This window comes from Microtus oregoni, unplaced genomic scaffold, assembly GCF_018167655.1.
Source record: "Microtus oregoni isolate MIOR12 unplaced genomic scaffold, Mior012 000015F_ref0000493, whole genome shotgun sequence".
Lineage (NCBI taxonomy): Eukaryota > Metazoa > Chordata > Mammalia > Rodentia > Cricetidae > Microtus > Microtus oregoni.
Window position 1 is genome coordinate 40,229,394 of NW_024543074.1, and position 24,565 is coordinate 40,253,958.

The 24,565-nt window shown below is 46.5% G+C and overlaps 2 protein-coding genes across 9 annotated transcripts in view; one reads left to right on the top strand and one right to left on the bottom strand.

Annotated features, from left to right (window-relative positions):
* Positions 1–7,242, top strand: part of Gemin5 (gem nuclear organelle associated protein 5) — a 46,753-nt gene extending 39,511 nt beyond the window's left edge. For 4 of the 7 annotated variants that reach the window (XM_041665237.1, XM_041665240.1, XM_041665234.1 and 1 more), the window contains exons 25-28: positions 355–517; positions 1,474–1,969; positions 4,631–4,727; positions 5,863–7,242. In XM_041665237.1, coding sequence (XP_041521171.1) covers positions 355–517; positions 1,474–1,969; positions 4,631–4,727; positions 5,863–6,045 — 939 coding nt within the window. In that variant the 3' untranslated portion in view covers positions 6,046–7,242. The remainder of the gene's footprint in view (positions 1–354; positions 518–1,473; positions 1,970–4,630; positions 4,728–5,862) is intronic. The other 3 variants (XM_041665235.1, XM_041665238.1, XM_041665239.1) reach the window with 1 other exon arrangement.
* A 1,732-nt stretch (positions 7,243–8,974) lies between these two features.
* Positions 8,975–24,272, bottom strand: Cnot8 (CCR4-NOT transcription complex subunit 8). Of its 2 annotated transcripts, none has more exons than XM_041665714.1 (7): positions 24,053–24,272; positions 19,081–19,287; positions 17,113–17,306; positions 14,444–14,605; positions 13,244–13,388; positions 11,785–11,895; positions 8,975–10,104 (listed from the first exon to the last, which is right to left on the bottom strand). In XM_041665714.1, the coding sequence occupies exons 2-7, from the start codon at positions 19,195–19,197 to the stop codon at positions 9,955–9,957; spliced, it is 879 nt and encodes a 292-aa protein (XP_041521648.1). In that variant the 5' UTR covers positions 19,198–19,287; positions 24,053–24,272; the 3' UTR covers positions 8,975–9,954. The 2 variants fall into 2 exon arrangements, with proteins under 2 accessions (XP_041521648.1, XP_041521649.1); XM_041665715.1 differs by having other exon boundaries at positions 19,081–19,292.
* Between the last annotated feature and the right edge of the window lie 293 nt (positions 24,273–24,565).

Here is a 24,565-nt window from a genome sequence, read left to right on the forward strand (position 1 = left end):
CATAACCCCCATTTTGTTTTTCTAATTATAGCTTTGTAGATCCAGAAAGTTAACTTTCTTTGTTTTTGTTTGCAGTCTAAAGATAGGATGTTGTATAATTCAATCATCTTTTGATCTCATGATTCTCCTGCCTCAGTTCCCTGGGCATGCCAGCTTCCTTTGCCATTCATTAAGTGCAGTGATCAGAATGACTTAAACACCAGACAGAGGGTGATAGGCGGGAGGTAAAGGGTTTCCAGAGTAGTTGTTCTATGCGATGGTTTCCAGTGTAGTGCTTAGCTGTGGCACCAGGCTTGCCAAGTCTCTGCCACGGGAGGGTGTTAGCAGGTGAGTGAGATTCTGGCCTCTTTTCAGCTGCTGCTTCATGTCTGCCATGACCTGACCCTGGCAATACTGAGCCAACAGACTGCCTCCTGGGAGGAGGCTGTACCAGCATTGCTGCAGGCTGTTCTTCGGAGCTACACCTCAGGGAACTTCACCCTCATGCAGGAAATCTACTCAGCCTTTCTCCCAAGTGGTAAGTGACCTTCCCCTACCCCCCATACACACACACAAACACACACACATATCTCTGCCTGGGGTCCTCCCATTATGACACAGTATAACCACCTCAAATGGTACTGTGCTAGGAATAGCAACACCATTAAAAGATGATATGGCTGTGGCAAGAGAATCACCACAGATTCCAAGCTGCATAGTTTACAAAGTGAGACAAACCAGCGTCTGCACGGTGCCTTTACCTGGCTCTGCTCTCTTCCTTAAAGCTCAGAGAGGTAAAGAAATAGGAGTTGGCATTGGTTGCCTGCACCCTGTCCTCCCTACATGGGGGAAGAGTGGGGTTGTCAGAGAGATCGGCAGTTCAGGGTGCTATGTGGTGAATTGAAGGCCAGCCTAGGCTACATGAGACCTCGTCAAACTACCAGAAAAACAAAAGGGCCAAGAAATGTGACTTTCCAGCAGGGCGGTGGTGGCACACGCCTTTAAAAGGCAGGCGGATCTCTGTGAGTTCAAGCCCAGCCTGGTCTACAGAGCTAGTTCCAGGACAGCCAAGGCTACACAGAAACACTGTTTTGGAAAACCCCCAAAAACATAAATGTATCTTTCCAAGCTGGTATCAGGAAAGCTAGGATTTAACTGTGGGATCAGTCCCTACAATTCATCTCAGTTTTCAGAACATGGATATAGTTCATGTCCCTACCCCCACATTAGTGTGGCCCTGGAGCTCTTAATGAAACAGTACTTTTCTGTCATGTTGTGAGTGGTGTCACCTGTGGCGGTGATTGCATTGTCCCAAGGAAGGCAAAGGAAATGACTAGTTCCATTGGCTTTGGGCAGAGGATAGAACACCAAGAGTTACACTGCTGTCCCTTTCCCTGGGGTCTGTCTTCTTGGGTGATAGAGCACAAGGGTGAGAAACCAGGTTTCTCACGAATAAAGAAATGTATGATATATCCCAAGATCCTTTTCTTTTAGGCTGTGACTACCTACGAGACAAACTGGGTGACCTATCTCTTACCACTGCAGCTTTCAAAAGCTTAGAGGCCTTTTTTATTTATGGCCAACTGTATGAAGTCTGGTGGTCGCTCTGTGGGCCGGGCCCTGAGTCCAGCATCTGGGTGAAAAGCACAGTACCTGCGGAACAGAGGGAACCAGAGGACAGTGCTAGTGCCGAAGACACGGAGCCTGTGGCTGCTGCTGCTCAGCCACAGTCAAGCCCGCCTTCAGGCCCAGGTCTCAGGCTCAGTGGAGAGAGTGAGCGTTTACTTAGTGCCTGCAGAAAGCTGTTCTCAGAAAGGCACGCCAACCTCCAGGCCTCCCAGAGGACTGTTGCTGAAGTCCAGGAGACACTGGCAGAAATGATCCGCCAGCACCAGAAGAGTCAGCTCTGCAAGGCCACAGCCAACGGCCCCAGCAGAGATGACCCTGGCCAGGAAGCAGAGCAGGCCCCTTCCCGACCTCAGAGCCCAAGGTAAGATCAGGTTGTCCTATAACCTTGTCCAGATAAGCATGTGATGCCGTTGACTAGGTCTGGGAAGCAGCAGGCCTAGGTGAGACAGCTAATTCTAGCCCTTCTGAAGCTACTTAGTGCTTTAGAGTACACCTCCAGCAGCACTCCACTGAGATTACAGGTGTGTGCCTCTGTGGATATTTCTAGTACCTTTCATCTCGATTACATTTCCCAGGCAAAACCTAGAAGATAGCAGGAAGTGCAGAAATCTATAGAGGTTATATTAACTTTAAAAAATTATGGGGCTGCAGAGACAGATTGTAATTTAGGGTACCTGCTCTTTTATTAGAACTGCCTGTAACCTTAGCTCCAGACGGTCCAACGCCCTCTTCTGACTTCCATAGGTGCGTGCACTCATGTGCTTATACCCACTCAAAGTCATGCATGCATACACATAAATAGTAAATCTAAAAAAATTTAAAACTATCTGCCTGTAATTCCAGCGGTCCAGAACTAGAGGCGGGCAGCTCCCCGTAATCCCAATGCTCTAAAACGGGAGCCAGAGGCTCAGGGGTAGTTCAAGGTCACTGAAAATTTGGGCTATCTAGGAAATATAGGGCTGTCTCCAGCAGAATTAGAAAATAGTCTGTTATGGCTGGGCGGTGGTGGCGCACGCCTTTAATCCCAGCACTTGGGAGGCAGAGGCAGGCGGATCTCTGTGAGTTCGAGGCCAGCCTGGTCTACAAGAGCTAGTTCCAGGACAGGCACCAAAAGCTACGGAGAAACCCTGTCTCGAAAAATCCAAAAAAAAAAAAAAAAAAAAAAAAGACCTAGTTCTAGGACAGGCTCCAAAAACTACAGAGAAACCTTGTCTAGAAAAAAAATGTCCGTTATGACTTAGAAATCCAGTCACTGCCGCAGGCAGTGCAGGTTTGCTTTTATTTGCGGATGAGACATGGTCTTTCCCTGTGGCAGTCCTTCTCCCTCGGCCTTCCAAGTGCTGAGATTATAGATGAGCCCAGCCAGGTTTGCTTTTAGGAGAAAAGTACTGTAAAGCCCTCAGATCAGCTCTTACCTTCGGTCACAGATTCCTGTGAGAATCTTCAAACACCATTCCTGGCTGCCTCTCTACTTCTTGGAGACCCCAGCCTTTCACACTTGTCTGCAGTCTTTGCTCTAGGGCCTCTGTGTTCTGTGTCTCGAGTATTAGAAAAGTGACATACCACATCTAGATAGGTGTGCCTCTCATCCCATTTTGTTGCCTTCTCAATCAATCTATGTATGAGTTGAAGTTACTTAGGCATAACAAGTGACTGGATTCAAGAAAGTACAGAGGACGTGACAAATAACCAGTCACTTACACTGGAGACATGCAAATCATGACACAGTGAAGGAGTGGGTATGTGGCTGAGTAAGGAGAATCTGTCCTCAACATGGAGGAAGTCCTGGATTCCATGACTGGCCCACACTGAAAATATGGGCATGCTGGTGCATGCCTATAATCCCAGCCCTAGCGGGATAGAAGCAGGAGGATCAAGAGGTCCTCTTACATCTTGAGGTTCAAGGCCACTCCACATGAGGTCCTGTCTTTAAAAAAATTAAATGTATCTACAGTGAATACTATTCCATAGCCAGTATGTTCTGGCTGCTGCCAAAAATGGTGCAGCACAGTTTGAATCTTTGTCCTTGGTGAGAACACCAAGTTCCTCAGGAATTAGAAAATGAGATTCACTGTGAGATCCAGCCATTCTACTCCTTTGTTAAGAGAATTGAAAGCAGGGCAGCTTGGCATGGTTCTGAATGCCTATAATCCCAGCACTCAGGACCCCAAGTTTAAAGCCAGTCTGGGCTACACAGCAAAATCTGTCTAAATAAATAAATGCAGGGATAATTAAAGAATTGAAATCACGCTATTTGTCTAGACATCTGCAGCACTATGCATGATAGCACTGAAAATGGGAAGCAGCCAATATCCAAGGAAAAGTGGGCAGATTAGCAGAAATGGTGTGTTCATTCAATGAAATACTACTAGAATGTGGAGCCCGGCAGTGGTGGTGCACACCTTTAATCCCAGCACTCTGGAGGCTGAGTTCAAGGCCAGCCTGGTCTAGTTCTAGGACAGGCTCCAAAGCTACAGAGAAACAGTTGATGTGGGAGGGTCACCCTCCCACAACACAGTGTCTCAAAAGAAAAGAAAGAAGAAAGGAGAATGTGGCATGTACTACGACGTTTACTACAAGGTAGATGACATAATGATTCTGTAAGACAGAAAGTGTGAGCTGCCAGCAAGCAGAGATTCCAGTCTCATAAGAGCTCTAGGCCTGAGCAGGTGTGGTAGTGAATGCCTTTATTTCCAGAACTCAAGAGGCCAGCCTTGTTTACAAATCAAGTTCCAGGTCAGCTAGGGTCACACAGTGAGACGCTGTCTCAAAAAAATGTCTGCTCCTGGATAGTAGTGACAGTTGCACAGCATGAGGAATGGAAGTATGTTTTTAGACTATTACTTTACCCCAATAAAAACCTGGGGGTCAGTCTCCAAACCTACACATACACACACTGGCATGCGAGTACAACCATGATCACACATGGAAGTACAATAAACAAAACAATTTCTTTTCTTAAAACATTTGGGGGAGAAGTTAAGTGACCATATATGACTTTTGTTTATTGTTCTCTTGCTAGCAGAGAAGAAAGCAATGCACCAGTCTCTCTCCCTGAATTAACCAGAAGGCTCACAGAGGCGAATAAGAAAATAGCTGAGTTTCCAGAGAGTATAAAGGTAAGGGTGTTGAAGATACTTCAGGACGAACCCTGAAGGTCAGCTACATCTACCATTATTGTATGTTCTTAAAATTTTAGGATACAAACCAGGCGGTGGTGGCGCAGGCCTTTAATCCCAGCACTCAGGAGGCAGAGACAGGCAGATCTCCGAGTTCGAGGCCAGCCTGGTCTACAAGAGCTAGTTCCAGGACAGGCTCCAAAACCACAGAGAAACCCTGTCTCGAAAAAAAAAAAAAAATGTAGGATACAAAAGTAAGATGTGCGCCACGTAGTGGTGGTGGCAGCGCCCGTCTTTAACCCCAGAGTAAGACGCAGGCAGATTGAGGGGTGGGGAGCTCTCTGAGTTCGAGGCCAGCCTGCTCTGTAGAGCGAGTTCCAGGGCAGCTAAGGCTACACAGAGAAGCCCTGTCTCGAAAAACAAACAAAGAGTTGGGTGTGCTGGTGCGTGCCTTTAATCCCAGCACCGGGGAGGCAAAAGGCAGGCAGATCTCTGAGTTTTAGGGCTGATTGGTCTACAGAACAAGTTCCAGGACAGCCAGAGGTATACAGAGAAAGCCTGTCTTTAAAAGACAAAAGAGGGGGGCTAGAGAGATGGCTCAGAGGTTAAGAGCACTGACTGCTCTTCCAGAGGTCCTGAGTTCAATTCCCGGCAACCACATGGTGGCTCACAGCCATCTGTAATGACATCTGGTGTCCTCTTCTGGCCAGCAAGCATACAGACAGACAGAGCACTGTATACATAATTAATAAATAAATCTTTAAAAAAAAAAGACAAAAGAAAAAACTTAGGGTGTAGTTGTCTCTGCATAGCTGAAGTCATAGCTGAAGTGATTTGTGAAAGTAGCAGTACTAAGCACACAGTAGGCTTACAGCTCAGTCTTGGGGAAAACTAAGCAAGAGTTAAGTATGGTTGAGATGTAAAACAATCAAGTCAGATGTAAAACAATCAAGTCAGTACAATCAAGTAGCACGTGCCCAGCACTCATGAAGGAGCAGTGTGTGGAGCTGTTGATTTGGGGACACTAGAGGACTCACCCATGAAGACATGCCAACAGACATATTAGGTTCATGCATTTCTCCACAGAATTGCCATTGCATGCCCCTGCAGACACTGCCTTGTCTTGTTGTTTTAGGCCTGGCCCTTCCCAGATGTGCTGGAATGCTGCCTTGTCTTGCTTCACATCGGGTCCCAGTGTCCTGGTGCCGTGAACCCTGAGATGCAGCAACAGGCCGAGGAGCTCCTTCAGAAATATGGCCACACTAGAGCTTACAGAAGATACTGCCAGACCCTGCACATGAACTTCCAGAGGCCATAAAACCGTGTCACACATATGTGACAGCTTTCTTCTCAGTCACAGCTCACCTGGCCTTCACCCTAATCTTCAATGGAAAGATGCTGTGGTCACCTGACATCTGAGGGTGAAGCTTGGATCCACTTACAATGGAACCCGCCTGGTGCCTCCCAAGTGGTTTCCTGTAATGGAGCGCAGAGCCGGCAGGGTTGCTCAGAACCAGCCCTCACCAAGACTATCATCTCCAGCCTTACGTGGTTTCCCCAAAGAGAAGCCTTTGTACTCACCCAAAGTCTGTCCATCCCAGATGCAGCTGCCTGTATAAATCCTTACCTTCGGAAGCGTAGCATTCTGTGGGAGGTGCATTCGACACACAGCAGTGTTGGGTTAGGGCTTTCCCACTTCTCAAAGACTAAAAGAATTGGCCTTGCCCATCGTGTTGACTTGAACATTAGCTTTCTGACAACAGAGCTAATGTTGTCCTCCAGATTTTGTGACATGACTGATGGTGGTCAGACAGCTCAGGGAAACAAAACTGTTAGTGGTTCTTTAACCTTTTGGGTCATAAAACCCTTTGTGAGAATTGACTAAAACACAGCCTGGAGAACAGCACCTATTTCCTCATTTTACCTATGCCTCCCAGATCATTAGACTTCACTTTACACCCTGGCACCCCAAGTACTATTTATTCACCAGCCCTGGGCCTGCTGCTCGTTACCACACAGCAGGACGGGTCAGAGGCTGATGCCTCCACCATTGCTGGTCTAGAATGGGAAAAGCAGACGTACTCAGGTTGGGTGGGCAGAGCGTACCTTCTTCCTGTCTCTCTTGAGGTCCACTGTGAAGGCTTCATCTGTGGGCATCAAGAAATAGTCCCAGCTGGAATTCCATGGGAAGTGCATTTTGAGATAATTGTGTGTGCCTGGCTTTGGGGTCTAAAAAATGCTAAACCCCAAGAAAAGTACTGTACCATTGTGTGAACTCTAGGAAGATGCATTGGTTTTAAAGGCAAGAGTCCAGACAAATGTGAGTGGGTTTGACTACATAAAGGACGGGATAATTCCAAGCAATTTCATCTACAGAAGGGGAAAGGTTAGCGCCCTCCTCTTGAATAAAGAGTAGTTGGTAACTACAAACTCACCTTTGTGATTTGCTGAAACCAGCGCTTGTTGGGAGCAACGCTGCACACTGCAGTAACCTCTGTCACTGCTGGGAAAAACCAGAAGCAGGAGGAATTGCCTGGGCTCTAAAGCAAGACCTTGTCTCAGAAATAGTAATAATCCAATGAGCTAGAGCAGTGGTTCAGGTTAAGAGCACTGGCTGTTCTTCCATAGGACCTGGGTTCAATTTCAACTCCACATGGTGGCTTACAGCCATCTGTAACTCCAATTCCAGGGGATCCAACACCCTCTTTTGACCTCCACATCACCTGATACACCCTTAGTACATAAGCATACGCATTCACCCAATAGAAAAATGATAATGACAGAAAATTGAATGAGCCAACTGCTCATTTCAATAATGTGTGTTGTCAACCTAACATTTGGATATTATTACTTCTGTATCCCTACTTATGAGAATCACAAATTCAGAGATGCAAAGGTGTTCACTCAGAGTTCTAGCAGAAAGCGTGTATTACTGAACAATCTTTTGGGGGGGGGGGCATAGACCCATTCAGTTACCTTCTCCCACCTGTCTTTTTTGGTGAGAGAGGGGTTGGCTTTTGGATTTTTGACACAGGGTTCTGTGTTGTCATCAAACTTTGTAGACCAGACTGGCCTCATACTCCGAGATCTGCCTGCCTCTGCCTCCCAAGTGCTAGGATTAAAGGAGTGCGCCACCGCTGAGCCCTCTTCCACCTCTTACTGGTTCCCTCAGGCTCTACATCTGCTCCTCCAGCAATGACTGCGTTCTCTTTCTGCACCTTCACCTCCTGCCTCTTCTCAGCACCTCGCCCTGCAACAAGTCTTGTCCAGCTGCTGCCACTCCCTATCCCTTAATCTCAGTGCCCTTATACAGTTCAGGCTATATGTGTGTAAGTCATCTACTGTCTGGCTACAGGTAAGCTACCTGCAGTGAGGAGGGCTGTGTCCTCAATTGCTCATTCCAACACTTAAGGAGATAGTAGGTATTTAGTGAAAGTTCATTGGCTGAATAAGCTAAGAAACTAATTTGCAAACACAGGGCTCTTCAAATGCCTGCATTGGCTGACAAAAGGCTAACGTTGCTCAGCCTTGTGAACAGAACAAAGGGCTGAACTCTGGTGACCAAAAGCAGTTCTCTTCATCTCTGCTAGCACCATCTCCAGCAGAGGACACCCCCCCTTTGTTCAGCCCTGTGAGCTCACATGACAGTTCTCACCGTGTGCCCGTCCTCCAGCACCTTTCTATGTAGTACTTAGTCCCATTTCTCAGCAGTTTGAGTCTGTCTGAGAAAAGTGGAATGTTCCCGCACTGTCTAAGACCCAGGAGCACACCAGGGCACCGTTACTGAGAGCCACTCTGCTGCCTTCACCACAGACCTCACTGGTATCTTAGTGCAAACCCACCAGCCGAAGTTCTAGATCTGTTGGGTACAGTGGTGCAAACAAACCAATACACCTCACTATTCAGGCGGACGACTCGGAGATCAGGGCCAGCCTATGTAACACAAGACCCTGACTAGAAGGACCCCAATACCTGACTGTCTTACCTTTTTGTGCCAACAGAAAAGGCTGGAAAAAAACTAACTTAAGTTCAAGATGTCCTGCATAATCCCCTTGAGCCTAACCCACTATATACGAGTGGCCAGGGAGAATACAATTAAAACTACTCTGTCCTAGTAAGGCCCAACAACCAGCGGAGTGTGAAGGTGTGCTCCCTCAATGAGACCTTCCTTCCAAGGCTGGTTGGTTCTGAGGTATACCATTCCTGTCAGATACCAGTTCCTAGCTACCAAAGACCACACCTCATGCCAGTGGTTAAAAAGCAATCTTTATTTTACAAAATTAAAAACATAAATAATATTTACAAGCATCTTAAATACCAGCTTTAATACTTGACATTTTGTAATCATTTCAAATTCAGTTTCCCATAAGCTTTTAAAATGGAAGCCCACTCCAGTTTCGATGAGCTGCTGCCGTCTATCTCTGCCTCCCAAAGAAGTTTCTGCTCTCTCAAAATTGTACTTTCTATAGCCATTTAAAAAAACAGTGTGCTCCTAAATGTAACCTTAAAAAAAATCATTGGCTTCTGAGCACAGCTGTGGGGATGGTTCCACAAGGTCTGGGGTGAATTCCCTTGCTGCCCTGCTCACAAGTGATTCCTGTGACTTTACAAAGACAGCGTTCCAGAGCTCAGCTTTACCACCTCTTGACAACTCAGACTTGCTATTTCCATTTATAAATAAATAAATGGAAGCTAAGAGGACACAGCTGATTGAGATCACCCTGCTGGGAACAAAAGATTGGAGCATGACCTCGTCTAGGGCAGTTCATCTGGAAAGGTGACTGGGGAGGCTCAGGTGCCACCTTACCACCACAAAAAGGAGACTCTGAACTCATTCACTGTCAGGACATCCTGCTGGTACAGCCCTACTTCTCAGGAACATACCCCATGTTCCCTGGCAGCCTCAGCTCATCTGAGAATCTTCATCAGAGCAGCAAAGCCAAAAGAAAAAGAATGACAACACTTAAGAGTCATATACATTTTACTGGTTTGTTTCAGACATCCTGGAGGTTTAAAAAGGTGTCCATGGAGCCATGGATGCTGGTGGCAAGAGGCAGCAGAGGGGCGTGGGCATGAGGACAAGGAAGACTTGTTTACAAATTCAGAGCAAACCCCCTTCTGGATCTAAAATAAAGGCATCTTTAAACAGAAACCCAGAGTCTCTGCTCGGAGCAGATGCAGGTCAGTGGCTGGGGCGGATGGCACAGGCAGCATGGTGCACATGCTATCACTGCTGCATGGTGTTGATCATGGCCAGGATGCTCATCTTCTCCTGGGCAGAGTCCACATCCTCATTCTGCTTCTGAGCCACTCCCGTGCCCAGGCCATAGAGGCGCCCACAGTACTTGGCATCATCAATACTGTCCTCAAAGAATAGCTGCAGAATAGGACAGAACCAGCTGAGATTGGGGCCAGGAGTCATGCCACCTCCCAGCTTCTTATGCCCTGACACTCAGCAGACTGGACACTAACTCAGCAATGACACCAAACATCTGCATAGGCTCTTCCTGCTCGTTTCTCTACACTGGGGCTCTGATTCTGAAACAGACTTGGCATTCCTATGATTTGTCACTGCTGGGAACCCTGAGCGGCTGCCAGACAAGGCAGTGATTAAGAACTGAGGCTTGCCAAGTCATTTCAACTCCATTCCATTCATGGTTCCTTATTTATAAAAGTCATGAAAGCCAGATGAAAGTGGCGCAAATGTAAGCCTAGCACCCGAGAGCTGAGGCAGAAAGTGACTTCTAGGAGATCATGGGCAGTGAGCATTCAATACGCAGCTCAACCTTAGTATCGCTGAGCAGAAACTGTCAGGACCAATCACAGAATGTTGAGCGCAGCCTGGCCAGGAGCACCACCTCTGCTAAGTATAACAGACATCTCCTAGGCATCACCAAGTGTGCCAGCTGGCAACCACCAACCTAACACACTTGGTACTATTTAGATGTAATATGTTCCTAGAAGTCCTTGTGTTGAAGGCTTAGCACCGATTTGTAGGGTTACTAGGAAATGGCAAAACCTTAAGGTGAAACTGAGTGGGGGTAAGTGAAGTCATCAGGGCCACATCCCATACTCAGCCTCTTCTCTGTTCCCAAGTCACCAGAAGATGAACAGACTTCCTGCCAGGCCCTAGCACTCTGATGCTCTAGCTCACCAAAGCAGAGCCAGCCAACCAGTGGCTAAAATCTCTCAAGTCGTAAACCAAAGTAAACTAGTCCTTTGAAGCTGATGGGTCAGGGATTTTGTCAAAGCCACAGTAAAGTAGTTAAATAAACACCTCAACTCATTAATAGGGTTAAAAGCAGCAAAAAAGAAATATAATGCAGAGTGGTGGTGACAACACCTTTAATCCCAGCACTCAGGAGGCAGAGGCAGGCAGATCTCTGTGAGTTCAAGACCAGCCTGGTCTACAAGACCTAGTTCCAGGACAGGCTCCAAAACCACAGAGAGAAATCCTGTCTCAAAAAACCAAGAGAGAGAAAGAGAGAGAGAAAGAAAGAAACTAACCGGGTATGGCAGCTCACAGCTGTAATCCCAGCCTTTAGGAGACTGAGGCAAGGGGATAGCCATGGATTCAAAGACAGGCATAAAACTTTAATTCCAGCACTCAAGAAGCAAAACAGATCTCTGTATAAGAATTTAAATCCAGCCAGGGCTACACAATGAGACGGGATAACCAAAAACAATAAAAGAAAAATGTCAACAAAGTTGTAATTTTTTTCCTTGAGACAGGGTTTCTCTGTGTATCCCTGGCTGTCCTTGAACTCGAGATCCACCTGCCTCGGCCTCCTAAGCACTGGCTGAGATCAAAGGCATGCATCACAACTGCCTAGCTTTCACTATAATTTTTCAAAGCATGTTCTTTTTCTTCAAACATTTTAAAAGTTAGAGAGTAGATAAATAAACTCCAAGAGAAAGTTACTCTTCATTAGAGAAATAATCCTTGGTCCAGTGGGTAGACTAACAAATAACATTCCTTGTGTAAAAAGCAGAAGATAAAGGAGAAGCTGCCTGGAAACTCAGGCCTCGCACCCGGGGGCTCCCACTGGAGCATTACCTCTTTCATCCTGAAGAAAGCCATCCCTGTCAGCAGGGAGTCTGAGCCTGCTTGGTGCTGCCTTCCAATCCTCTGCAGATCCAGCTGGTCAGCCACCTCCTGAAGACCTCCCTAGAGCACAGAAAGCAGAGACATCACACACCAACACTCTTCTCCTGGACTCAGGTGAGTCTACTCGAGAGTCCAGGGGTAGAACAGGCCTCAGTAGCCGTTTTTAGATCTTCACTCTCTTCTTCCCAAACAAAACACATGAAAGTGCATGAAGAGATGAGATTTTCCCAAGTCAGTTCTCTCCTACCACACAGGCTGCAGATATCAAACTCAGGTCCACCAGGTTGGCAGAGATACCTTCACCCACTGAGCCATCTCACAGGCCCAATCTCTTCAACTGTTTTTTGTTTTTTTTGTTTTTTTTTAAATATTTATTTATTTATTATGTATACAATATTCTGTCTGTGTGTATGCCTGCAGGCCAGAAGAGGGCACCAGACCCCATACAGATGGTTGTGAGCCACCATGTGGTTGCTGGGAATTGAACTCAGGACCTTTGGAAGAGCAGGCAGTGCTCCCAACCTCTGAGCCATCTCTCCAGCCCTGTTTTTTGTTTTTTTGAAGACAGGGTTTCTCTGTGTAGCCCTGGCTGTCTTAGAACTCACTCTGTAGACCAGGCTGGCCTCGAACTCACAGAGATCAGCCTGCCTCTGCCTTCCGAATGTTGGGATTAAAGGGGTGCACCACCACTGTCTGGCCTTTTTGAACTTATGGGCTAGAGAGATGGCTCAGCAGTTAGGAGCACTGGTTGAACTTCAAGAGGTCCTGAATTCAGTTCCCAGCAACCATATGGTGGCTCACAACCATCAGTTATGAGATCTGGCATCCTCTTCTGGTCTGCAGGCAGACATACAGGCAGAACACTGTATACATAATAAATAAATAAATCTTAAAACCCCTCAAAGAATATGGGACAGTGTAGGACAACTGTCATAACATACTGTACATGGCTTCCTGTCACCAACTACTTTGAGATTCTCAGACCTAAGAGGAAAGCAGCCAGACTCAAGATGCAAGAAACAGGGCTCTGGGCTGGAGAAACAGCTCGGCAGGTCTCTCCAGCCAGAGAGGACCAATTCCCAGCACCCACATGACAGCTCACAACTGTCTGTAAATCCAGTTCCAGGGGATCTGACACCCTCATACCAATGCACATAAGTTAAATAAATCATAAAAATATTGAAGAAGAAGAAAAGAAAAAAAAAAGAAAGAAATAGGGCTCTTTTGGTGCCAAGTTCCAACAAAGGCAGCTACAGGAAGCCCTGTGCTGCTCAGCCCAATCAGCACCCTCTTTAGAGAAGTACGGCAGGTCTCAAAAGAAGCTGAATACATCAGTAAAGCAAAACATGTCTTGAGTTTAAGGTTTGCTTGTTTTATTACAAATATTAAGGAGAATGTTGGTTATTACCTTAAGATTTTTGCAGCTCTTCATCAGATATTTCACATCATAAATAGATGGGAAGAAAAGATTCAGGATGTGGAAAAACTCATGTTCTTCTTCTGGCAATCGAGAATCTGTAAGCAACTTTACCATGTAGCCAAAGTCATAACCACTGAGGGAAGAAGGAAGCAGGGGTCAGAGAGCAGCTCCAAACCAGCCTGAAACCACCTGAGGCTGGGGACTTGATTAATCTCAACTTCCCATTCAGTAACTTCCTAGGGCAAGCTACTATGGGAAGCAAACAAGAGCCTGAGAGTTTGTGTGAATTTAATTCACCAAAACTCAAAAGTAAGGCTTTAGGGGCCATAGAGAAGGATCAGCTAAAAGTAATCAGGAGGATCAGAGTTCAAATCCTAGCACCCATATCGGATAGCTCACAAATTCCTGTAAATTAAGCTCCAAAGGGTCAAAACACACACACACACACATACACACCCCTTTAAAATCAAAAAAACCGGGGCTGGAGAGATGGCTCAGTGGTCAAGAGCACTGCCTGCTCTTCCTACAGGTCCTGAGTTCAAGTCCCAGCAACCGCATGGTGGCTCACAACCATCTGTAATAAGATCTGGTGCCTCTTCTGGCCTGCAGGCATACATGCAGACAGAATACTGAGAATACCGCATACATAATAAATAAATAGATAAATAAATGAATGAATGAATGATTAAATAAATAAATAAGCCAGCCAGCCAGCCAGCCACCAGGGCGGTGGTGGCATACAGACCTCTGTGAGTACCAGGCCAGCCTGATCTACAGAGTGAGTTCCAGGACAGGCTACAAAGCTACAGAGAAACCCTGTCTTGAGAGAGAAAAAAAAAAAGAAAAAGAAAAAATCTCCAAGAGTATTCAAAGAATATCTGCTATTTGAAGACATTAGGAAGGAAAATCCACACCAGGCTGAAAACAGCCAAGCACACAGCAGACTCCATCCACCTATCCACCTGGAATACATCACGGAAGGATATATAAAGCAAAACGTCTATATGGCCCCAATGTTCCCTACACACTGGACACATGCGCACCAGCACCACCTCCAGCTTCGCACTGCTGCTGCCAAAGTGCTAGTACAACTCCAATCCACAAGAATTCAGTTCCTCTCCAATCCAGCCAAAGTCAGCAGGCAGAAACAGTGAAAGAAGAGACAGGCCATTGTGCCCAGCGACTGACCTGTGAAATGAAAGCCACTTGACGTTGTCACAGAGAACCACTCCTGACGTCATGAGCAGCTCTGCGAAGTGCAGTGTGTCGATCCCTTCCTCCTCGTGCTTCTGGAACTGCAGCCCTGAGTTTGCAAGGAGGTCTATGGAATCCTGGGAGTACATATCCTCTCTGAAAAAAACAAGGCATCAGTGTGAGCTGGTGGGTCTGACACAGAAGCAGGGCAGTATCACCAGCATCCTCGAAGCACTCCGCAAACCAACATACACATCTCCTACAGAGGATCTACATCCTCTCACTTTGGATTGTTTTGTTGTTGTTGTTTTTAAATGAATGAATCAGAGTTGTAAGCCACCATGTGAGTGCTAGGTATCAAGTCCAGGTCTTCTGGAAGACAGCCAATGCCTTAACCATTGAGCCACCCTTCCAGCTCATTTTTTGTCTTTGTTTTCAATCTCTTTAAAAGATTTATTTTACATATATGGGTGGGTTTTTATTTTGTTTTGTTTTTATTTTTGTTGTTGTTGTTGTTGGTTTTTTTGGTTGTTTTTTTTTTGGGGGGGGGGTTTCGAGATAGGGTTTCTCTGTGTAGTAGTCCTGGCTGTCCTAGAACTAGCTCTTGTGATCAGGCTGGCCTCGAACTCACAGAGATCCACCTGCCTCTGCCTCTGCCTCTGCCTCTGCTGGGATTAAAGGCGTACACCACCATGGCCTAGCTGTATATGGGTATTTTAACTGCATGTATGTTCGCATACCAGAAGAGGGCACTCAGACCCCCATTACAGACAGTTGTCATGCGGGGGCTGGGAATTGAACTCAACCTCTGACAGAGTAGCTGGTACTCTTAAACGCTAAACCATCTATCCAGCCCCTTTTTTTAAATTTTTAATTATTCAATTTTTTATTCCTTTGTATCATTTAAAATAGAATTATACAAAACAAATGAAACAGAACTAAAACAAGTTTATTCTAAAAATAAATAAATAAGGTGAGCTGGAGAGGAGGTTCAGTACATAAGAACTTTTGCAGAGGAACCGTTCCCAACACCCACGTAGTGGCTCACAACCATCTATAACACCAGTTCCAGGGGATCTGATGTCCTCTTCTGACTTCTGTGGACACCAGGCATATTCACGATACACAGACATACATGCAAGCAAAATATCGATATGCATAAAATAGAATTTAAAAACCTTAAAAAATCTACTGTTGCAGAGTATTTGGTCACACTATGTAAAATGTGTCACTGTTTTATTCTGATTGGTTTAATAAAGAGCTGAACAGGCAATAGCTAGGCAGGAGAAGATGGGAGGGATTTCCAGGGAAAGAGAGGAACTCAAGGTGCACAAGGAATTAGCCAGCAAGACACAGAGGGAGTTGGATGTGCAGAATGGAGGAGAGGTAAAGAGCCACGTGGCAGAATGTGGATTAACAGAAACTGGTGAATTTAAAAGAGTTAGTGGGACAAGCCTGAGCTAAGGCCAAGCTTTCATAATAAGTCTCTGTGTCATTATTTGGAGCTGGCAGTCCAAAGACAATCTGACAAGAAAGACCAGCTAGCCGGGCGGTGGTGGCACACGCCTTTAATCCCAGCACTCGGGAGGCAGAGGCAGGCGGATCTCTGTGAGTTTGAGACCAGCCTGGTCTACAGAGCTAGTTCCAGGACAGGCTCCAAAGCCACAGAGAAACCCTGTCTCGAAAAACCAAAAAAAAAAAAAGAAAGAAAGAAAGACCAGCTATAATCTATTCAGAACTTTTGTCAGCTTTTTTGTTTTAAGGTAAGGAATTTGAGACAAGTTCCATCTATGTAGCCCTGGCTGTCCTGGGACTGATTATATAGACTAGGCTGGCCTTGAACCCACAGAGATCTGCCTGGGCGTTGGGATTAAAGGTGTGCACCATGACAGCCTTTGCCAGTTTCTAACTGGGTTGTCTCTCTTCTGTGGTACTGGGAAATAAACCCCTGGGCCTCAAATATACTATTTGAGTACTATTCCACTGAGCTACACAACAGCCTGGAATTTTTTTTAGGCTAAGTTGCACGAGTTCTTTAAAGAAAACCAAGCTTCCCAGACATTGTGGTTTAGTTCCAGCACCCTTGGGACAGAGGCAGACAGATTTCTGCAGGTTTGAGGCCAGCCTAGTCTACAGATCCAAGGCTATATAGAGATCCTGTCTTTTTTTTTTTTGGTTTTTCGAGACAGGGTTTCTCTGTAGCTTTGGAGCCTGTCCTGGAACTAGCTCTTGTAGACCAGGCTGGCCTCAAACTCACAAAGATCCACCTGCCTCTGCCTCCCAAGTGCTAGGATTAAAGACGTGCACCACCACTGCCCGGCCCTAGAGATCCTGTCTTTAAAAAAAAAAAAAAAAAGAAAATGCCTCTTCTTAACTATTCTAACATCTATGTATATTGAATGAAATAAAAATATAATTAATGTGTGGTAACACACACCTTTAATCCCAGCATTCTGGAGAGAGAGACTGGTGGATTTCTATGAGTTCAAGTTCAGCCTGGTCTACATAGCAAGTTCCAGGACAGCCAGAGATACGTAATAAAGACCCCCCTCCCCCCAAAAAAGGAAAATAAAGCTTTGATAAGTAAAACCTATGGCAATCGATTCAGTACACTCAAATGCAGCCATCTAAGAATAACACTGAGGGGTCTCTCAGACACTTACGTCAGGTTGAACTTGAAGTTGAACTGCCATGTGTTGATTCCAGAAGGGTACTCCCCTTTCTCATTTGTGAATGTAAGGCCCAGTTGAATGATTTTTAGAAGGTCAACATTGCACCGCAAAAGCTGATACTGGTAATCTATGGAGCTTCGAAATTCACCAATCGGTCGTACCACAACACCTGGAAACTCTGTGTCCTAGGAACAAAAGCCTCTCACCAGTAAGTCTCACCAAAGTGGCTTCAAAATTGCTCTTCATTTTCTAAAAGCCCCAAGATAAGCCCCCAAGGTCTGGAATACAACAGAACCTGGGACAGGTGACTTGGTAACTGAAGGGAAATGGGAAGTCAGGTAGGACCTTTTTTTTAAAAAAAATAATTTTTACCTCATGTGCATTGGTGTTTTGCCTGCATATATGTCTGTGAGGATGCTGGATTCCCTGGACTTGGAGTTTCAGACAGTTGTGAGCTGTCACATAGGTACGAGGAATTAAATGAGTCCTCTGGAAGAGCAACAAGTGCTCTCAACTGTTGAGCCATCCCTCCAAAGGAGTGAGTATCTATCTATCTATCTATCTATCTATCTATCTATCTATCTGCATTGCTGTTTCGCCCTAGGTGTTGCGTCCCCTGGAATTGGAATTACAGTTGTGAGCTGCCATATGGTTGCTAAGAATTGAACCTGGGTCCTCTGGAAGAGCAGTCAGTGCTCTTAACCACTGAGCCATCTCTCCAGCTAAGAGCATCTAATATGAGTTAAATACAAATACAGCCACATTGGATATGATGGCTCCCAAGACCTTTGCTCCTTCACATTAGTTTCTTTGTGTGTGACTTGAGAGAGCAGCATGGCTGCTGGCCTGCTATTCAGAGCTTTCATCAAGGACAAATGCAGCCGTTCTTTTTCTTGAGTGACTGTCTCATTGCCGTGTATATAAAACTTTTCCCTTATAAAGCCCAGACTGACCTAAACTTGCTGGTTGTGAACCCCTGATCTCCCCACAAGTGTCCTGAACCCCCATCCCAAGTGTCAGGATTACAGGATCTTAGTCTGTTGGGAGAGCTTGTAAGGCTAATGCTTCTCAGAGTAGTGAAAGCAGGGTTTGTAGCCACATAGTGGCAAGCAGCAAGCCTGGAGTGGAACAGAGCCCCTGCTTGCTCAGGGGCTGGTTCAAGACAAGCCTTGCCTTAGCGAGGTCAGGCAGGAAAGTAAGCAACAGAGTATACCTCTTCCCACTTTACCCAGAAATGCCAGATCTTGAATTTGCTATCTCCTGACTTTTGAGTGCCAAGCAACAAAATAACTAAATATTTTGAAAACAGAAGCCAGGCCTGTTAGCACACGCCGGTAATCCCAGCACTTGTGAGACAGAGGCAGGAGGATCAGGAAGTCAAGTCATCCTCCTGATATACAGCAAGTTCAAAAGAAGCCTGTGTTACATGAAATCATGTCTCCAAATTCAATTAATAAATACCACACGACCAAATCACATGTGTGAAAAGATACACCTATGGGGCCGGGGCAGGTATACAGCAAGTTCAAAAGGAGCCTGTGTTACATGAAACCATGTCTCCAAATTCAATTAATAAATACCACACGACCAAATCACATGTGTGAAGAGATACACCTATGGGGCCGGGGCAGGTCAGATGCTAGAGCACTTGTCCAGCACCACACATACAATGGGCACAACGGCGCAGACCTATAACCTCAGCCAAGGCAGAAGCAGGAAGATCAGAACAGGTTCATTTCAAGGCCTGCCTGGGCTACCCAAGGAGCGCGGGGCTAGTCAGAGCTACCTATCCAGATCCCTAAAATAAACAAAAATAAAAATATAAAAAGACTTTCAAACAGGAACGTTACAAAAACTTGTATCAGAGGTTATGCCCTCCTCAGAGACACTGGCTACCTTGATTGACAGAAGAAATGTGTATTTCCATCAGTCTAACCTTTGGTGGTAAGACCTACTCACCATGGCGATGTAGCTGTAGCTGAGAACAATCTCTCGGATCTTCCGCATCTCTTCCTCTAGATTGCTGGCCCACACCTCACAGATGACCTGGCTGTTTTCCACAAGTGCCGCAGGCATCCTGAAGGCGCCTCAGGAGCCACTGTGCATTAACTAGGCAAGTGAACACGCCTCCTCCTGCTCGATTTGATCATCCACACTGGGTCCAATCTAGACTTAAAGATTTTGAAATCATGTAAGTTTACATATGGTCTAAGTTGCCAATAAAACAAACATCAAAACTGTATTTTAGACAGATACAGTGACACAGACATATGATCCTAACGCCCAGGAGGCCAAGGCAGAGGATGGGGAGTTTAAGACCAGTCTGACCTACCTACTGTACGTACAGCAAACAAAGGCCAGAAAGGGCATCAAATCCCTCAGAACTGTACTTAGAGATGGTTGTGAGACACCATATATGGGTGCTAGGAACCAAACCACGAGACCAGCAAATGCTCTTGGCTGCCTAGCCCTCTCCACAGCCCTGTGAGGCTAAGCACTAACTCCACCATAAGAACAGAGAGGTGGGACTGGAGAAATGGCTCAGCAGTTGAGCACTAGTTACTGCTGAGGATCCAGGTTCAGTTCCTAGGACCCGACTGGTAGTCTATATCCATCTATAATACCAGTTCCAGGGAGTCTGATGCCCTCTTCTGGCCTCCACAGGCACCAAAGAGACACATGGTAAACACACATTCTGCAGGCAAAATTCATTCACATAAAGTAAAATAAAAAAAAAAAGAACTGAAGGTGGCAAGTATGAGCTCTGAATAATACTGTCACTACAGCAAATCAACACAGAGCTCGTGTTTCACAAAACAACCTCAGGCTTGATCAGGATGCCAAAACACACACATACCATGACAAGGTGCCCTGGCATTAACTTGGGAAGTTAAACACAAGTTAGAGGCCAGTGTAGCAATACAGGGAAACGCTGGGGTGGGGGTGTACACAATGGCATAAGAGCTTCTTTTAAATATTCTCTAAGATTTATTTTTATTATTTTATTTGTCTGCATCTGTGCAGCATATGTGTGCTTAGTGTCTAAGGAAGTGGTAAGCCTCTATGTGGTTGCTGGGAATTGAACCCGGGTCTTTCACAACAATAAGAAGTGCCCTTAACCACTGACCTAACTCTCTTGCCCATAAAAGCTTTCTTTTAATGCAAACCCTCTGTATGGATCCTCAACACAGTATGTTATGGTGGGCTCCAATGCACAAGGGCAAAACAATTCAGTAACAGTAAAGGAAATAGAGGGGTTTCTAAAGACCAGAACAAGGGAAATCTTTGTTTTCTACCTCAGAACTGACAGGTGCAGTAGAAACTCCAGAAGAGAGCGAGGATCACTGTTCTGTTTTGTATTGTTTGGGTTGGGTTTTTTTTTTTTTTTTTTTTTTTTTTGAGACAGACAGGGTTTCCCTGCGTAGTCCTGGCTCTCCTGGATCTCACTAGGTTGGCCAGGCTGGCCTTGAACTCAGAGATCCACCTGCTTCTGCCTCCCAAGGGCTGGGATTAAAGGCGTGCGCCACCACCCAGTTGAGGATTGTTCCTAATACTGTCTACTTTTCCTTCCTTATAAAACCTTTCATTCAAGGCAGTCTACACTTCACAGATGCTTCCTTGAAACTAAAAACTTACGTGACTGTGTGGTGGCTCCCAACATACATGTGGCAGCTACTTCTTAAAGGCCCATCCATTTCTCCTGCTTTCGCTCTGTCAATGAAGGCTTGCGAGTAAACGGAGGACAGGAAAGATGCACATTCACAATGAACTGCAGTAAATGCAACTTCCTGACAACTGAGAGGAGTTCCCCAGGTTGGCCCAAGTGTTATAGGCATGAGCCACCTCTGGCTGCTGCAGTCACTGTCCATGCCCCGTTACTGTGAAACAGGTGCCACGACCTTGCTCTCCCGTCACTGCCATAAACTACAGAAGGTAAGTGGGTGTCACTCCTGAACTTTTAAAAGATGTTTCCATGCTGGGCGGTGGTGGCGCACACCTTTAATCCCAACACTCGGGAGGCAGAGGCAGGTGGATCTCTGTGAGTTCGAGGCCAGCTTGGTCTACAAGAGCTAGTTCCAGGACAGGCACCAAAACTAGAGAAAACTTGTCTCGAAGAAAAAAAAAAGATGTTTCCATTAAAGTAAAAAGGACACAGGCATAAAGAAACAAACTGCCTAAAGTTGTTTCAAAGGAAATTTGTTTCAGGATGTCACCCACTTCCAGAGCTACTGCTACATCACCTGGTAAAGGAGGACCACACAGGAGCAGACACTGACAAAGACTCACAAGACATTCCTGCAGCAAACCTTTCCCTGGCAAATCTGTGAGAATATGAACAACAGACTCCAGCCCCGAAAGGCAGTGCTTTTCCTCTGACGAAGAACCAAGAGAAGAGTGCTGACCCATGCCTCCAGAAGCCAACCTGTGCTAAGGCACTGGAAGTTACAGACCAGCCTTGGCTATGGGGCCTGTCATTCACAGAAAGAGCCACAGGGTTTCTTCTAGGCACACAAGGGGATCACACAATGCTCGTTTAACTGGGCAAGTGAACTTCCTGGACATAATGACTGCAGGGGAGATAAGAAACAGCAACCTAACACAGGCCAAGGTCTCCAATTTTCAGTCAGGAGCTCAGGCTCTTCCTCACATCTTGGAGCAGAACGAGTCTATGCTTTCAAGTACAGTTATTAGTATAACAGCCTTACAGTAACCTCATTACTGAAGTTACTATCAAAAGAGCAATAATGGATTTCACAACTCAAAGAAAAACTGACATACTAATCTGGATACACTCAGAAATAAGATGGCAATCCTGCACTCAGGAGGCTGAGGAAGGAGGATCACCACTAATTTGAGGCCAGCCAGGGATACAGAGGAAGACCCTGCTTTTATTTCAATGTATTTAGTTTCTTTGGGATAGATTTCTCTATGTAGCCCTGGCTGTGCTAGAACTCACTCTGTAGACCAGACTGACCTTGAACTCAGAGATCCACCCGCACCGGCCTCCAAGTGCTAGGAGTAAAGGCTAGCACCACCACAACTGGCTGAGACTGGTTTTTAAAAGAAAACAAAGCAAAACAGAGTAGCTTGGTGGTAAAGGCATTTCCTAATAAACCTAATAACTTAAGTTTGAGCCCCAGACTCACTCAATGAAAGAACTTAACCCTCAAGTTATCACGACTTGGCACACGTATACACACAATTATTATTATTTGCAACATATAATAATATAATATCAATATTATAATAATATGCTTAAAGGGGAAGACATAATAATAACAATATAATAGCAAAGAAAACAATGGGGCTGGAGTGATGGTTTAGCACTTGGTGCTCTTTCAGAAGACCAGAGTTTGGTTTGTAGTGCTTATGTGGGTCGACTCGTAACTCTCTAGCTCCAGAGAATGTTGACACCTCTTCTGCCTGCTTTTGACACCAACACACATGTGACATCCAAAAGAGACACACTTAAATAAAATTAATCTCTAAAAAAAAATTATCCAGCCAGGCGATGGTGGCGCACGCCTTTAATCCCAGCACTCGGGAGGCAGAGGCAGGCAGATCTCTGTGAGTTCGAGACCAGCCTGGTCTACCGAACTGGCTCCAGGACAGGCTCCAAAGCCACAGAGAAACCCTGTCTCGAAAAACCAAAAAAAAAAAAAAAAAAAAAACCAAAAATAAATAAATAAATAAAAATTATCCTTCAAAATTCCGTGGGGGGGGCTCGGAGGTTGAGTTTGCGTTCTTTTTTTTTTTTATTAAAAAAAAGATTTTTTAAAGAGATTTATTTTATGTGTATTTATTTTGCCTGCATGCACTGATATATACACCATATGCATGCCTGGTGTGATGGATCCCCTACCTGGAGTTACAGACAGCCGTGAGCGGCCATGTGGGTCCTGGGACTCGAACTCAGATCCTCTAGAGGAGTAGCAAGTGCTGTTAACCGCAGAGTCCTCTCTCTGGCCCAGTTTGCATTCTTCTTTAATATTTTGTTTTTCTTTCTTTTACTTCCGGGTATGTGGAAGGGGTGTTATGTGCATATGAGTGCAGTGCTGGCAGGGCCCAGCAGAGAGCACAGGATCCCCTGAAGCTACAGTTATAGGTGGTCGTGACCCACTTCATGTGGGTGCTGGGCACCGAACCCCGTCCTCTGCATGAGCAGAATGCGCTTTTAACAGCTGAGCGATTTCTCCAGTCCCAACCCCTTTACATAATGTTAGCCTCACTAAAACTTGATCCCCACACCAACTACATCTGAAACTGCAAAAGGGATTAAAGTGTTCATATAAAGACAGACACACACACACACACACACACACACACACACACCTCCCTCCCTCTGCCCTGTGCAGGCTGCAGAGCAATCTGTTTAGACCGCTTGTAATTATCCAAACTTCGGAGCAGAGGTCCCTGTGCATCCAGGTGAGCTAAGAAGAGCAAGTACTGCGAAAGCCAGAAACATGCTCTCCCTGCCGGCAGTGCAGACCGTTGAGCTCAGTGTCTCCTGCTCGTCCGGTTCTGCTTTCGCCAGAACGTCAGGGAAACAATAAGCTTCACTTCCTTGTTTCAGAACACTAAACAAAGAACTTTGCCGTGCAAGACGAAAGCAGGAGGAAGCAGCGGCCCGTTAGAAGAAATGGCAACAGGTCCCCTCAGGAGCGTTCCAGGCCACATCCCTGTACTCAGCCGGCGCCCCAAGCAGCTTGCTGGCTCTCCCAGGGTGAATCTACCAGGCAAAGCTGCAGCGCCCCGAAATCCCAGCAGGGAGGCCTCCAGCCTGCCCCACCACTCCTGAAGGCCTGCAAGCTGGACTCCGGGGACCTGGAGCGCCGTGGCCTCTGCGCCTCAGTGTTCCCGTGTGTAGGATGGGTCGCCACAGAGGCACTTCCGCCACACGCTCCTACCCTGAACAACCCAGCCCGCTTACCCTGGCAGGCTGCCCCGCCGAGCGCGGGCTGGCGGCCGAGTCCGGGCAGCAGCGGCCCTTGACCCGGAGTTCTCTTCCCTCTTGCCCCGGATCCGCTCGAGGAACCCAGCGAGCCAGTGAGACGCGAGCCCCAGCGCCCAGAAAGGCCGACGATGTGCACCAACCCAAAGGACTGCGCCGCTCTACCCTTCGGCCCTCCCGACTCGCCTACTCTCCCGCGTCACTCCAGGCGGGCACGCGCCCGCCCGGCCCCGCCCCGCCCCAAGTGCGCGCTCAGGCGACAGCGCCCCGCCTCTCTGCGCAGGCGCAGGATGAGGGGGCTGGGCGGGGTCCGAGGACGCCTGCGCAGAATTAGGTGGGCGTGCACAAGCGCAGGCCCGTCCGTGCCTAATCCTTTACGACCGCTGCTGGGCTTTCGGGTCCCCTGAGTCACGCGGCGGAGGGAGACGGAATCTAAAGCTGGCTCCGAGGGCGTGGCCCATCTGGGGGTGTCCTGACACCAATTGTCGCGCT